Genomic DNA, 16,518 nt, shown 5'->3' with positions numbered 1-16,518 from the left:
CACACACATTTACTAACGTTTCATGAATGAGACCCACTGTGTGTAAACAATGTGTCAGAGCGCTCTGTTGTCCTATTGGTCGACATCACAGTTCACGTCGTAGGAGATGTCAGACTACGAGAAGAAATACAAAAAATTCTAACATGCTTTACTTTCCGTCAGCGTCGTAGACACAAAATGGTGGACAGTTATGTCACACTACACGTCTGTTCGTTGACGCTCATGATCAGGCCTGATGCTTGAAATGTGTGGGCCACGATGAAATCGGGGGTGGACGGATGGTTGATGCATTAGGAAGGTGTGGAGAGAAGAACAATCAGCTGGAAGATGTTATGGGACATGGAATCAAGCACAATGAGCTTATCAGAGCAACATATGATGGATTTTTCTGAATTTCCACAAAAAGACTGCACTCCCTTTCTCAGCCTGAAGTACCGATAACAATTTAATTTACTTTTGAATTGATGATGAAGTAGTTTGTGTGTTTGTTTTCCAGTTGAAACTTAGTGACATCATGGCCTCAGCTGGTGATGAGACCATAGAGACTGCAGCCCTGGGAAGACCATTCCAGCTTGGCATGCTGTATGACTGCAGGAGGGACCTTCTTGTTCCAGGTAGGACCTGATGATGTGTTCAGAACCTCATTTAATCTTAACATGAATAAATACACAGCTTCAAAACTATTGTGACAATTCTCAACATCGTTTCATGAATGTGTCAACAGGTGTAACTCTGTGGGATCCAGATCAACTGAAAAATAACACCAGTGTTCAACATCAAAATAACACTGACTTCAATGTCACCACATCAGATTCAATTAACCAGAAGTCAGATTCATTGAAGATCTCTGGCTCTTTGAAGCTGAGCATCTTGGGAGGACTGGTGAATGTGGACGGATCAGCAAAATACTTCAAAGACACAAAGAAATCTGCCAAACAAGCCCGCATGACTCTTCAGTACAAAACAACAACAAGGTTTGAATCATTAACGATGGCTCACCTGGGTCGTGGACAGGTGGCTCATCCTAATGTGTTTGAGGACGACACTGCCACTCATGTGGTCACAGCCATCTTGTACGGAGCTGGTGCTTACTTTGTGTTTGACAGAGAGTCATCATCAGAGGAAGATAAGAAACAAGTGGAGGGAGAGGCACAACTCATGTTCAATAAACTGAAATTCCTTTCAGTAAATTGTGAAGCATCTTTCAACATGAACGAAGAAGAGAAAGCAGCAGTTGAAAAGTTTAGCTGCACGTTTCATGGAGACTTCAAGTTACCTTCCAACCCAACATCCTTCAGTGATGCTGTGAGTATTTACAGAGACCTTCCTAAGACGCTGGGAGAGGATGGAGAACATGCTGTTCCTCTCAGGGTGTGGCTCTACCCTCTGGTGAAGCTGGATTCAAGAGCAGCAAGACTCCAAAGAGACATCAGCAGTGCTCTCATCAGAATCTCTTCAGAAACAATAGAGAGTTTGAACCATATAGAAATGAGATGCAGAGACCTACTGAGAGACACAGCAGCAGCAACATTTCCTGCCATGGAAAAGAAGGTTCAGGATTTGATGCAGATGTGCAAACATTACCAGCTGGACTTCATGCAGAAGCTCGGGTCAGTGCTTCCTTCAATCCGAGGAGGTGGGAAAGAGGAAAGTGCCCTGGAGGAGATCCTCAAGGCACATGAGAAGTCACCATTCAACAGTAAAGACCTGGATCAGTGGCTAAAAACCAAGAAGAAGGAATCAGACACACTGAAGTCCTACCTTAAGCAGCTGGTGGAACTAGATGTGAAGATGGATGATGAGCTGGATGACCTCTTGTCTGATTTAAAGGTCAGAAATGTTGTGTGCTTTTCATTTACCTCAGTAGAGCAGCCTGATAGCTTCCTGGTCAAACTGTCCAATCACCTGACACCAGCAGGAATGATGGACACAGCTGGAGAATCCTCTGATCTACAGACAAGAGACTCAGACTGGCTCACCACTGACACCAGACTGACTATGAGGAGACAACTACAACTGTTCAAAGAACTGAAGAAGGTGAACAGCAGTGATGACACCAGATTCATATCTGCATCAAAATATGATGAACATCATCCTGGGGCGTGTATTTACATATATGAAGAAGGATCAGATGAACCAGTCCACTTTGTTCCTCCATCAAAACCTGCCACCCCAACAGCTGCTGCTGGTTCATATGACACAATAACAGTTAGAGCAGCACCTGAACCAGATCCTGGATCTGTAGAGTACAGAGTAGAACACAGAATCAAACAGGAAGGAAACCCTCAGTGGGCATCTGAACCACTGAAGAAGAACCAGGAGGAAGTGACTCTGTCAGGACTCAGACCAAACGCTGAGTATGAGATCAGAGTCACAGCTGTGGGAAAACTCAGCTACACTGTCAGCAGCAACATCTGCACAGCTGTGACCCCCCCAGCAGCTGGTCCACCAACTCAGGTAAGAGACACCAGTTTGCTCTGACATGGAGTCTGTCCAACTGTGTAATGTAAGATACATGAGAGATGTGATCTTTGTCAACAAGGGAAATAAACATAGAATAGGTACTTTATTGTCATTCAAAATACACAGTGTGCATAGAACGAAATTTTGTCTCACTGACTCTTGGCACAAACAGAAATATATGTGTGTATATATATATAAATAAATTAAAAAACAAGACAAGTGAGGTTGATCGGTCAATAAAGTGCTCTATGTGCATATGTGCAAAAAGGATACTATTTTATATTTAAAAGGGTCACAGTTAAAATGTTAAAAATGTTAAAAGGATCACAGTTAAAATGTTAAACATGTTAAAAGTGGCATGTGCAGAAGTTTAAGAATTCAGCCGTATTGGAGGTTCAGCAGTTTTATGGCCTGGGGGATGAAACTGTTGCAGAACCTGGTTGTTCTGCTCCTCATGCTGCGATACCTCCTCCCAGAGTTCAGCAGTGAGAACAGTTCCTTGTGTGGGTGTGTGGGGTCTCTGGTGATGTTCTGTGCTCTTGTCAGACAGCGTTTCTGACCAATGTCCATGATGGAAGGGAGAGAAGTCCCAGTAATTTTCTCCGCTATCCCCACCACTCTTTGAAGATACTTCCAGTCCGCAGCTGTGCAGCTGCCATGCCACACAGAGATGGAGTTGGTCAGGATGGATTCAATTGCGCTTCTGTAGAAAGTGGTGAGAATGGGAGAGGGGAGATGTGATCTTCTCATCCTACGGAGGAAGTGCAAACGCTGCTGTGCTCGTTTTACCAGAGATGTGGTGTTCGTTGTCCAGGTTAAGGTATCTGTTATGTGCATCCCCAGGAACTTTGTGCTTTTCACCACCTCCACTGCTGTGTTGTTGATGCACAGTGGAGTGTGACTGGGTCGATTCTTCCTGAAGTCGACAATGATCTCCTTGGTTTTGTCCACATTCAGGAGAAGGTTGTTCCTGCTGCACCAGTTCACCAGCTGTTCCACCTCCTCTCTGTATGCCTGGTCGTTGTTATTGCGGATGAGGCCCACTACTGTCGTGTCGTCCGCATATTTGATGATATAGTTGGTGGTGGACTTGGCAACACAGTCATGAGTCATCAGGGTGAAGAGCAGCGGACTCAGGACGCAGCCCTGAGGAGAACCGGTGCTCAGGTTGATGACTGAGGAGGTGTTCTTCCCCACCCTTACGGCCTGGGGTCTATCAGACAGGAAGTCCAGGATCCAGTTGCACAGTGTGGTACTGAAGCCCAGGGGTGCCAGTTTGTTCACCAGATGCTGAGGGATTATTATGTTGAATGCTGAGCTGAAATCAGCAAAAAGCATCCGCACATAGGTGTTCTTCTCCTCCAGATGTTGTAGGCTCAGATGGACTGCAGAGATGATGGCATCCTCTGTAGAGCGGTTCAGGCGGTAGGCAAACTGGAACGGGTAAAAGCCAGAGGGGAGTTTGGAGACCATGTGCTGTTTAATGAGCCTCTCAAAGCACTTCATCATTATAGGTGTGAGTGCTACAGGGCGATAATCATTGAGGCAGGTTATTGTAGATTTTTTGGGCACTGGTATGATGGTAGCTGTCTTAAAACATGATGGGACAATGGCCTGGATCAGGGAGGTGTTGAAAATGTCCGTCAGAACCGAGGTCAGCTGATCCGCACATTCCCTGAGCAGACGTCCAGGAATGTTATCTGGCCTGGCTGCCTTTCGCATGCTGATGTTTCTCAGGGTCCGGCGGACTTCAGCAGTTTCCAGAGACAGTACCTGCTCTCCTGGTTGAGACTCTGATTTCCTCACTGTGGTGGTATTCAATGCCTCAAACCTGCCGAAATGATTATTTAGTTCATTTAGAAAGTCTGTGTCATCTTTACAGGACATCTGAGGGGCCCTGTAATTTGTTATGGCCCGGATGCCTTCCCACATGTTCCTGGTGTTGGTGTTGTCCTGGAAAAAACCCTGGATCTTCTGACCATGGGCACGTTTTGCTTTCCTCATCGCCCGGTTAAGATTGGCTCTAACTGTTCTCAGAGCTACCAAATCACCGGATTTAAAGGCAGTGTTTCGTACTTTCAGTACAGCACGCACCTCAGCAGTAATCCAAGGTTTGTGGTTGGCCCGGGTAGTGATGTTCCTGATGACAGTGACGTCCTCCATGCACTTCTGTATGTATCCTGACACAGACATAGCATATTCATCCACATCGATGTTTTGATTATAGGTGGCTGCTGTTCTAAACATGTCCCAGTCCGTACACTCAAAGCAGTCCTGGAGTGCTTCTGTAGCTCCCTCAGGCCAGACTCTGACCTGCTTCACAGTGGGTTTCTCTCTGATCAGCAGGGGCTTATAGGCTGGAATGAGCATTACAGAGAGGTGGTCAGAGGAGCCAAGGTGAGGCCGGGGTGCTGCTCTAAAAGCTTGCTTGATGTTGCTGTAAACCAGGTCTAGAGTATTCTCTCCGCGTGTAGCAAAGTCCACATATTGATGGAAGTGGGGGAGGACAGTCTTTAAGTTGGCCTGGTTGAAGTCTCCAGCAACAAAGACAGCACCCTCTGGATGGTTCCTTTGCAAATTACTGATGGAATGGTAGAGAATACGCAGAGCCTCCTTGGTGTTAGCACTTGGGGGGATGTATACAGCAGTAATGCTAACCGCAGTAAACTCCCTGGGCAGATAGAAAGGCCTGCATTTCACAGTCAAAAACTCTATGTCAGGAGAGCAGTGGCTGGAAATAGCGGTAGCATAACTGCACCAGCTGTTGTTTGTGTAAATGCATACACCACCACCCCAGGATTTTCCAGTCACAACAGTGTCAAGCCGGAGTGTTGTTAGCCCCGCTAAGCTAACAGCTGCATCAGGTATCACCTCAGGCATCACCTCAGGCATCACCTCGACAACCGCGTTTCTGTCTCCTGTGGCGCCGCCTCCGTGTCCTTCTGTAGCAGCCGGTGTTAGCGGGTGGCTCCGCCGCTCTGCAGGTCGCTTGGTCCTCCCGGCGAAGCAGTCCGAGGTCGTGCAGGCGTTCCTCAAATGCCACGTCCGCAAAGTTCCCACAGCCAAACTGTTGTACTTCCAGTAAGGTCTTACGGTCATACTGGCTCGCTGCAAGCTGTGAAGCTGGTTTGTAGAAAACCTAACACTATCAAGAGTCAGTGTTGCCGCAGCCAGACAGGGTGCCGCCATCTTGGTTTTTTTTTATTAGATCCACAACCTATAAAAATTAGATTAATTATTTATTTAATTTATTAGATCCACAACCTATAAAAACGAAAGTCTCCCAAAAGGAAAACTCTTAAGCATACAGAGCAAACAAAGTGCCACTATTGCACAAATCATAACATAATAAAGTCAAATTGCACATCAAATCAAACGGCAGACTCTGGGCCACAACGTGTAAGAACCATTTTTACATGACCCACACACAACTCAAACAACTAAATATCAAAGTCCATGAAGCACTGATGTGTGGACCCAGTCGCCACATTTCTGGCTCTTATGCTTCTGGAGCCGGTTGCGCCAACTGGTCTTAACTAAGCCTGGTCGTAACTCCTAAGTTGGTCTTAACTAAGACCAGTCTTTAGAGTGGACTTAAGGCCAGTTGCACCAACCAGACTTACGCCTGGTCTTAACTACGCCTGGTCTTAGCGATGCGCGTTCATGTGAATGCTTACAATCAGGGTTCTAAATTAACTTTTTAGATTACCACAGAATTTCCACTAGCCAAATTTTTTCCGGTGAAAATAAGAGATTCTTTACGTTCATACTGTGTTTCCCATGAAAATATGTTTTTAGCCCAACTATCATACTGACAACTGAAATAATTACTTTCAGGTATTGTGCCTCTATTACAGTTTTTCTCCATTGGTTTGGCTCATTTTTCAAAACAGAAATCACATTCTCAAAACAACATGGACAAACCTCCAAACCACTTGGCAAATGTTCACAAAAGAATTGTATTTCTCATTCATTTCATTGTAGCCTAAATGTCTTTGTACATCTTTGCAAATGATTAAGTACAGGTAATGTGTGATGTCAAACCTTATAAGCTACTCTTACCCTAAAATCCTGTTTTTATTATTTTATTTTATCATTTATTTATTTATTTATTCAGTTTTACACACAACTGTATTCTGTTAGCTAGACAAAAAAAACTAAAAAAAACTAGTCCAGTAACTATAGTCAATGAAGGACTGGGCAGACTGAGAGGAGGACATGAGGGATATTTCAGTGCTTCTAACACATTCTACATGTGGGGGCAGAGCTCTGTGGGAAACAGTAGGGGAGAACCAGCTGGACAGGGAACCAGGATTTGACAGAACACCGACAAGCACTGAGAGCCAGGTAGCATGTCGCTGCAGGAGAAGCAGGTCCGTGCAGCTGATCGATTCACATGACATGCAGTGCGCTTGCTGCCTCCCAAAAAGTTGAGCTTTTTCATCTGTGCACCGCGGACATGCACGAAAAAACAAACAAACCGCGACGCATCATCTGCCGCCGCTACGGCTTCACTTTCGTTGTGAGCGGGCATGTGGCGCGTCTACACGTTGCATCTGAACAGCCCCATGCACGCACACACGCTTCAACCCAGCGGGCCGGTGTGAGTCGCGAGCGACGTGTTGGAGTCTCCTCTCTGCTATAGCGTGAAACACCGGCCTGCGCGCAGCCAATGGGCGTCTGATACGTCATCACGTAGCATGCAGTGTTCATGGGAAATGTAGTAAGTGCTGCCAGGGGGACAAATGACTGAGAACAGTAGAGCGGCTCTGGCCGTGATGATTGCCTTGTGCATCACCGGCCAAACTGGCTAGCAAGTATTTATTAACACCCGCCAAAATGATTTTTAACCCGCATTTGGCGGGTTGGCGGGTGTTAATTTAGAACCCTGCTTACAATAGCGTGCGTTGCTAGGATACATTGTTAACTACCTTCCGCTGTCTTGGGGGTTTTAAACAGGGAGGTGTCATAGAGGATGTCACCAGTCACTTGAAATAGTCATGCCACATATCATTGGAAAGCTAAAACTCTTGTGATTAAAGATATGCTGACCATTCCTAAATATAATCATCACAGCAACACTCGAATCAGACTATAAACATGCTAACAAAGTTCGTAAAGAGCCGATATAACTCACAATTTGTGTCAGGGCAGGCTCAGGATCACAGGGTTTCCCCACAAACTTGGTGTCGTTACATTCAGAAAAGTCCAGTAAATCCAATCCAGTAAAGTATTTAGTCCAAAACACACGGTTGTACCGGTAGATAACCTCATCCCGCTGCTGCATCTTATGAAATTACGCATTGTATATCCAGTAAATCCGTTTATTTCTCCTCATAAGTCCGGCGTTTACATGAAAACAATGTTTATTTCACTTCACAAAATGGCGCTGCACTCTGACCTTTCGATTGACAGCTCATTCGACCAATCACAAGCTCCCTGTCCCCGGCTGCCGCCTGCAATAGCGAATGAGTGGCTGTGTCTGATGAGGAACATCCCCTCCGACAGCACTGAATGGCTTCAGCCAATAGGAACCGATCCCGATGGCAACTGATGCATTGAATAGCCAATGAAATTCCGAAAAAAACGATGTGCTGCATTCACGGTCCCTGGGAAAAGGCAGCACTGCCATCTTCATGCGTAACAATGCAAATGCTGCACTTTGGCGCATGTATTGTTTCTCAATGGCAATTTTAGGAAAACGCCTAGATATACACTTAGAAAAACATGTGTAAAATACTAATTTTTAGCAGGATTGTTATCAAATTTGAACTGGGGCCAGGTAAGGCTTCATGCTGTGGTCCCATTGTGTTTTCCAGCTAAAATTCTCAGCTACACTCATCTTCAGGCATCTGATTGCAACAAAAAAATTCAGGCGAGAATAAAAACATTCTAATTCAGTGTGCTCCCACTTAGATTACTCAATGATAATAGCACTTATAGTGATTATTTCAGTTTGGGGAAAAACTTCAGAGTGTTACCTTTCAAAAGAGACCAAGCCCATCCATATTCTCCAAACAGTTCAAGAACAGCATTCAATTTACTTTGGGTACGCCTTGGATAGGCGAATATTACAGAATTTATAGGAGTGAAAAGGGGTTAAAAAAGTGCAATCAGCAGCTGCAGTGTTGGTGGCAATTCTGCCTTGCGGTCCGACGGTGACAGCTCTTCAACAAGTTCATACAGATCTCCCCTACAGTCCTCCTCCTCCTCTTTCTCTCTCTCGTCCGTCATTTGATTTATTTTTTTTCATTGTCGGAGTAACGGCACTGTTATGGCTCCAGTTGGAGACAGTAACTCAACAAACAAATGATGAGAGAGAGACAGAACTTGAGGACAAAAATAATAAGGGTTTATTCACATAAATGAGGAGCAAATAAATTAACAGGATTTTACAGGTGGATGAGGGAAGGAGGGCCATGTGGGTTGTGCCAAAGAAATGAAATAAAATAGAACAAAACTGGGCCTAACTACTGCTTGCTAGGTGAAGAAAAGAAAAGAACACAAGGTCTGACTAACTGAGCTAACAAATGGCTGCAACAAAACTATACACAGGTGGCACCAACCCCTAACCTAGTGTCTCAAACATAAACAACCTACGTGAGTGGTGATGTATAGGGTACCCCAGTCTTACCTTGGCCCACCTCCCTTCCACAAACCCTTAACAAAAAAGAAAACAAGAGCCTGCTGATCACCAGCTACCAGCTCTGGAGGCAAGCATGGAGCAAGCATAGTGAGAGAGCTGTGTTCCCCACAGCAGGCCTTTTAAGCACGGTCCTGGCACAGGATTGGTCCACCAATTAGTGCGGGCGGAGCTGAAGTAGGGCGGAGCAGCAAGGTAGGGAGTCCCAGTGGCAGGCTCTTCCACCTGGATAGGTGAATAAAAAAGAGAGAGGGAGAGCACCACCAAGCCCTGCTCCTACTGAAGGAGAGGAATGTAACAGGCACTTTATTTCAAGTCTGGCTGCAGACCTCCACCGTCAGGCTGCTTCCGGTGCAGGCTCCACGCTCAGGCTGCCTCCACTGTCAGACAGGAAGTGCACGCAAGAAACTTCAAAATAAAATCATGTAGACATTTTTGGAGGAAACGGCTTTGTAGTTGATTTATATATTTAATTAAACAACAATGTAACGCGAGTCTGTCAGCAACATTATTGCATTACAATATAGAACGTCTCTGATAACATTAACTGTCAAAATGGGGTATAGACCTAAACTCTGTCCACATAGCGACAAGTTCATCGAAAAATATTTAATATTTTAACTTTAACTTTTAACCTCAGTTCCAGTCTTTGTCAAAAAAACAACAACAAAAAACACCTTATTTACCATTGAATGTTTTAACAGTAGGATAGGCCTAATGTAAATAAGATCTGATTTAATATGAAAAATGTATTTCAAAACACAACGCTGATGCATCTGCTCAAAGGCTTAAGCCTATAGGCTACGTAACTTTACAGTAGACTAATCTCCGCACACGTACAGTAGAGAGCAAGATTTGAAACCATCAACCAACATAATTAACTAAGATTGTTTTCATTGCTCCACATTATTTAGTCTATTGCATGATTCCACTTGAGTCTTTTATATGATATACTTATGGTAAAATAAAATAAAATATACCGGAGTCGGACTGAAAAAAAGAAAAGAAAGATATGCTCAGAACAGGCTGGTGGTACTTGTACCATCTGCAGTTATTGCGGTGACTCTACCAACATATTCACGAATTCATAACCGGACCCAGACAGGACGTGAAAGGTGCATGTCCGGCCATAAGATAACTCTTGGTCACCCTAAATTAAAACTGTATTACAGTAACATACAGTGTTCTTCATGGTATAATGAAAATAAATTATTAGGTGGGTATCAGGTGTTCATTAAATAGGTAATGAAAACACACAAAATAACAAAATTTCATTGTTGCCTTTTATTCAACAATATTTGTCCTCCATTTCCCATTCTCATACCCTCGTCGGTCAGAAATACGCTACGTGTTTTGAACTTAAACGGCTCCAGGATGACTTCTCTCTCCACATCAGAACTCGTCGTGTCGTGAAGCCTCTTATTCCTTCCGGACTGGACTAAAAACAAAACATTTAATCCTTATTCCATCTTCATTTAGACAACAAATAACCCAAGCGTCAACTGCTAACCACCGTTAACTAATTTAAAAATTACAACAGCTCACCCACATATAAACATTCAGGGCCGGATTTACTAAAGGTTTGCGTGTATTAAAACGTGTGCAAACGTGATTGCACGCGCAAACACATGTGGAACCTGATCTACTAACCGGACGCACCGAGGATTGCGTCTCTCACACGGGCAGAATAGCACGTGCGATCCATTTGGCGTGTTTGCCTTGATGAATATGTAAATATGGGCGTTTCAACCAGAACGTGCAGAATACTGGGAGGAGTAGATGCAAATAGATTTATTTAGCACGTGCAATGTGATTTACCAAACCAGGAAGAGATTGCGGTGGCTGTTTTTGCGTCTTTTTTCACCACGTCTGAAAACCATGTACTAACTGATACAACTTTGCCAAAACGTATGCGTTTATTGATTTGATACCTGTCAGAGCCCCATTCATCTCTGCATTTCCTCACGTCTGGGTAATTCTTTTAACAGTTTTTCAGCCGTGTTAAAAGTCATTTACGCACCGTTACGCACGGGGCACGTCTGTCCTGCAATGCGCTCCTCTCCTCTCCTCTCCTTTCCTCTCCTCTCACCTGGCTGCTCAGCTCCGTCTCTCAGTCCCGGTCCTGGACTGAGACACGTCACCGCTGCCTTCACCCGTCTTTGATCCCGCTGGTCAGTGGTCAGAGCGTTTAGATCCGTGTGTCCAACCTGAGCTCTCTATTAATCCACTGGATCATGGGCGGCACACACACACACACATATTATAGGTGTGTGATTGTCGCTGCTGCTGCTGCCTGTTCGTCACTATATGACGAGTTGGGCCCTGTAGCGATTTGTGTTTATTTATCTAAACAGAGCGCGAGAGAGATGAACACACATGCTGTCATTATGCATCGGATCAAATGTCATTCTGTCCCTTCGTCCGTCCAGCTCTCTGTCCACTCTCTCCATGGCGGAAACGATTACCACACGCAAAACCCTCAATTACATATTGCGGTTTGCACGTGTTTTCATTTAGCGGGTTACTCTTAGTAGATCCCGCACCCCTAGTTCCGACGTGAAATCGCGGACTGTGAGACTCTGTGAGACGTTACAGCTTGTGATCACAGCGGTACCGTTCAATGAAGTCCTTGTCACGTAATGAGCACTCGTCTTAACGAGGTCTCGAGCGCCAGTAAAAGGGAACATTTACATTTCACAGCAAGATCTTCCTACTTTACGCCTGCTTCCGACCAGGCGTCATATTTACGCCTGGTCTTAGTTAGGACCAGGCTTAAGACCAGTTGGTGCAACCGGCCCCTGTACTTTATGCAAAACATATAAGATGCCCCAGGGCCGGCTTTCAGCAACCAGAAAAACAATGTTTGACCCTACGCTTATTTGGGATAGGCGTTTAATACAAAAAATATTTTGCTACACAAAAATTGGGACTCGGCCGTTATTTGAAGTTTTACGGTATGTCCACTATAGATATCAGTTGGAAGTATTTTAGAGAGCACTCATTTACAATCATGACAGAAGGCTTCACAAACAGAGATTTGTCATGAGTATTCATATCACCCACAGCAAATTACTGTCTTTAATAAAAGAGCTAATAAAAGCTAGTCTATTGAGGTATTCACTTTCATTCTGGTGAGATTCATATCATATCATATCATATCATATCATATCATATATCATATCATATCATTCCTATGCCATATGGTAGATAACTGTGGCATTTTTGTACTGTATTTTTATACCGCTGGTTTTTACGTCCCCATGCAGAACATGAATGTATTTATTTATTGAAAAACACAGTAAAAGGGCGCTTTTTAATACAAGGCAAAAAACTACCCCTTGGGCCCTATGTGTGCACGTGCATTATGTGTTTGTTTTCTAGTTGAAACTTAGCAACATCATGGCCTCACCTGGTGTTGAGACCATTGAAGGACAGAAGATGTTGTCATGATGTTGTGTAAAGCTGTTTGAGACAAAATTAAGCGTAGCGTTATTTCTGGCAGGCCATGACGTCAAGCTCTTAATCAGCACAGCGTAACGTAAGTTATGCCTATAACTATGGATCTATGAGACCGAACGATGACCGTCACCACGGTCATTACCTTGAATGATGCCCTCATCTCCCTATCCTCGAGACCTATATATCAACAATGTCATGTGACTGACCTTATGAGGCGTAGCGCCCCGCCCATATAAGCTCCAGGTGAGCACGCCGCTTCCTCCTGCTGGAAACGCCTCAGCCGGTTCTGAGCGACAAAGAGATGGTGACGGTCATCGTTCGGTCTCATAGATCCATAGTTATAGGCATAACTTACGACCTATTTCGACCTCACTCAGACCGTCACCACGGTCATTACCTTGGATGACAAGTGCCAGCAGTGTCGCGAAGAGCAGAGGACTCCCCTTCCTCACAACCTTGCCCAGCAACCGACAGCAGCACAGCAGAGCCCAAAGGCGCAGGGGACGCCACGTTGACCCGATAGAACCTGGAGAACGTGCAGGAGGTGCTCCAGGTCGCCGCCGCACAAATCTCCGACAGCGGAACGCCCTTTAAGGCAGCCCAGGAAGTGGCAACACCCCTGGTGGAATGAGCCACCACATGCCCCGGGAGTGGGATACCCTGACCCGAGTAGGCCTCAACGATGGTACCGACAATCCAATGGGACAATCTCTGCTTAGACACAGGATGACCAACCTTTTGTCCCCCAAAACATACAAATAACTGAGAGTGCGAGCGCCTCAAAACCTGAGTGCGCGCAACATAAGCCCTCAACGCTCTGACTGGGCACAACGCAGACAACCCAGCGTCCGTCTGACCAGGCCGAAAGGCGCTGATGTCAATCACCTGGTTGACTGTTTGAGGGGTCACCACCTTTGGTAGAAACGAAGGGTTCGAGTCGTCAGCCTTCCACCGCAAACAAGTGTCACTAACAGACAAAGCATGCAGTTCACTGACCCTCTTGGCCGAGCACACATCCAGGAGAAAAGCCGTTTTGTAGCTCAAAAACTTAAGGCAGCACTGATCCAACGGTTCATACGGAGCCTGCATCAGGGATCTCAGCACCACAGGGAGGTCCCACGATGGAGCCCTGGGTATCCTGTGTGGGCGCAGCCGACACGCCCCCCTAATGAACTGAGAGACCAGTGGGTGTCTTCCCACTGTTGCACCGTCAACCCCTTGATGAAAGCAAGAAATAGCAGCAGAATAAACCTTGATCGTGCTAGGAGTCCTGCCCGAGTCAAAAAGTGACTGCAGGAAGGCAAGAACCAGATCAATCGGACAAACAAACGGATCTACCTGTTTGTTCTCACACCATGCTGAGAATACCTTCCACTTCTGGTCATTATTAGACCGAGTGGAGGGAGCCCGAGCATTACCCAGGGTCCTCAGGACGGCCTCCCCTAAGTCGTGAGGGAGGGACTGAGAAGGGGCCAGGCCCAAAGCTGCAAAACCGCCGGCTTGGGGTGCCAAATTTGACCCCCTACCTGGGAGAGAAGGTCTGCCCTGATTGGCAGGGCCCACGGTTGGCCGTGAACCAGACGGAGAAGTGTGGGGAACCAATGTCTCCTGGGCCACCTGGGGACTACCACCAGCACCCTGTAGCGGCCCTGAGCCACCCGGTTCAGCAACTGAGGAATCAGAGGGAACGGTGGAAAAGCGTATAACAACCCTTCCGGCCATTCGTGTGACAGCGCATCTAGCCCCAGGGGGCCCCCCTGACCTTCCAGGGAGAACCACATGCTGCAGTGGGTTGTCGCTGCCGATGAAAACAGGTCGGCCCGAGCCCTGCCGAACCGAATCCACAAGAGGGTCACCACCTCTGGGTGGAGCCTCCACTCTCCTGGGGGAGGACCGGTCCTGGACAGGAGGTCTGTGGCCTTATTCGCAACTCCCGGAAGGAAGACTGCCCTGAGTGAGGCCAGATGTTGATGAGCCCAACCCCAGGTCCTGTGCCACCTGAAGGCAACGCAGAGACCGTGTCCCTCCCTGATGATTTATATAATACACTGTGGCAGAGCTGTCCGTCCTGACCAAAATATGTCTGCCCCGCAGGAAAGGAAGTAGAGCGACCAGGGCAAGGTAAACTGCTCGTAATTCCAGGACGTTGATGTGCTCGCCATCCCAGGGCGGCACCCAACGCCCTCGCACCGTCCTGCCCTCCCAGACTGCTCCCCAACCTGTGAGGGAGGCGTCCGTGGTCACCACCGACCTCCTCGATGGGACATTCCCAAGCGGAACTCCTTGGGAGAGAAGGTCCTTGTTCCTCCAGGGACGTAGTGCGCTGATGTGCGTGTAACTCGAAGTTTCACACGTCTGTGCAGCTTGGGGTCGAGTTGGAAAGCATTCAACCACCTCTGCAGTGGCCGAGCCCTGAGGAGACCCAAAGGGACAACAGCTACTGCAGCTGAAATCATCCCCAGGAGCCTCTGAAAGTGGACTAGCTCCAGTCTCCTGCCAAGACGAAACTGGTCCAGGAGGGCCAGAATTTTCATCACCCTCTGAGGGGTGAGGGATGCCACCATCGTGAGGGAGTTCAAACGGAGACCCAGAAAAACTGCCTCCTGCCTCGGTTCGAGGTTGCTCTTGGTGACATTTATTTTGAGACCCAAGGACTGCACATGTGAGACCACTCTCTCTGTGTCTTTCAGAATCTGGCTGCGGGATGGAGCGCAGGTCAGCCAGTCGTCCAAGTAGGGGAGAATCTTTATTCCTGACAACTGGAGAGGAGACAAGGCCGCCCCTACCACCCTGGTAAACACCCGTGGTGAGAGGGAGAGGCCAGATGGCAGGACCTTGAATTGATACGCCTGCCCTTGAAAGGCAAAGCGAAGGAAGGGTCTGTGAAGTGGATGGATTGGCACGTGAAACTATGCATCTTTCAGGTCCACTGATGTGAACCATTCGCCTCCCTCCACACCTTCCAGAATCTGAGACGTGCTTAGCATCTTGAATGGAAGGACTTTTATGTACGTGTTCAGTCGCCTGAGATCTAAGATGGGACGAATCCCACCATCTTTCTTCGGCACCAGGAAATATGTGGAATAAAACCCAGCGAGCTGTTCGCCTGGAGCGACCTTCACTATGGCATCCTTCCGGAGAAGTGCCAAAATTTCCTCTGACAATACCTGCGCCTGGGTCGGTCCCTGACAAAAGTCATGTGAACCCTGGAGAAAGGAGGGGGGCGCCGCCGAAACTGTATCTTGTACCCTTCTGACACTGTAGCCAATACCCAAGGGTCCGACACAGTGCGTTCCCAGCTTTCCAGGCAAAGCCGGGAACAGGCTTCGGTGGCTAACCCCCCCCGTCTCCCTAGGCGACGCCCCCCTGAGGTCCTGGACCTCTGGGGGGGCGCTTCCTCTGTGGTGGAGCTCTAGGCGAGGACTGCGACCCCTGGCGTCGCTGCTGCGGTTGCCGAGATGTACCCGAAGCCGGGAACGCCGACCCCTGTCGCCTGCTATGCACCCATGGCTCCTGGCGAGTCCAGGATGACTGAGGGGCAGGCTGGGAACCCCTAGGTTTCCACCTGGCAGCTGCCGCTCTGCTGAACGTGCGCTGAACGGACTCCTGTGTACGACGTGACTGTTCAGCCTTATCCAGCACACCCTGGGAGCCCGGGTGGAACACACATGCCGGCACTACTGGCATATGGGTCAGCTCCTTCCTGATGTTTTCTGGCAGAGAAGTCTGTGCAAGCCAAACCTGTCGACGTGCCATCATCGCCGCCGACATGGAAGCACCAACATCCCTTGTCAGTTGCGAGTGGGTGACAAGAGCCGAGTCGATCAGGCCCATGGTGTCTCTGTGATCTGGATTGGCCGTTCTCCGAAGGGCTGCCAACAGAATAGCCAGAGCATTCCCAGAACGGGCTGCTCGTGTGGCCGCATTATACGTTCAACACACCAGTCGGTCAG

The 16,518-nt window shown here is 47.3% G+C and overlaps 1 protein-coding gene across 1 annotated transcript; it reads left to right on the top strand.

Annotated features, from left to right (window-relative positions):
* The first annotated feature begins 489 nt into the window (after positions 1–489).
* LOC146969731 (verrucotoxin subunit beta-like) lies at positions 490–2,481 on the top strand. The gene is made up of 2 exons (XM_085804384.1): positions 490–614; positions 725–2,481. The coding sequence occupies exons 1-2, from the start codon at positions 515–517 to the stop codon at positions 2,479–2,481; spliced, it is 1,857 nt and encodes a 618-aa protein (XP_085660510.1). The 5' UTR covers positions 490–514.
* The last annotated feature ends 14,037 nt before the right edge of the window (positions 2,482–16,518 follow it).

This window comes from Trachurus japonicus, chromosome 17, assembly GCF_045865225.1.
Source record: "Trachurus japonicus isolate A0001 chromosome 17, Traja_1.0".
Taxonomy (NCBI): Eukaryota; Metazoa; Chordata; class Actinopteri; order Carangiformes; family Carangidae; genus Trachurus; species Trachurus japonicus.
This window is presented reverse-complemented; position numbering and strand designations above follow the sequence as displayed.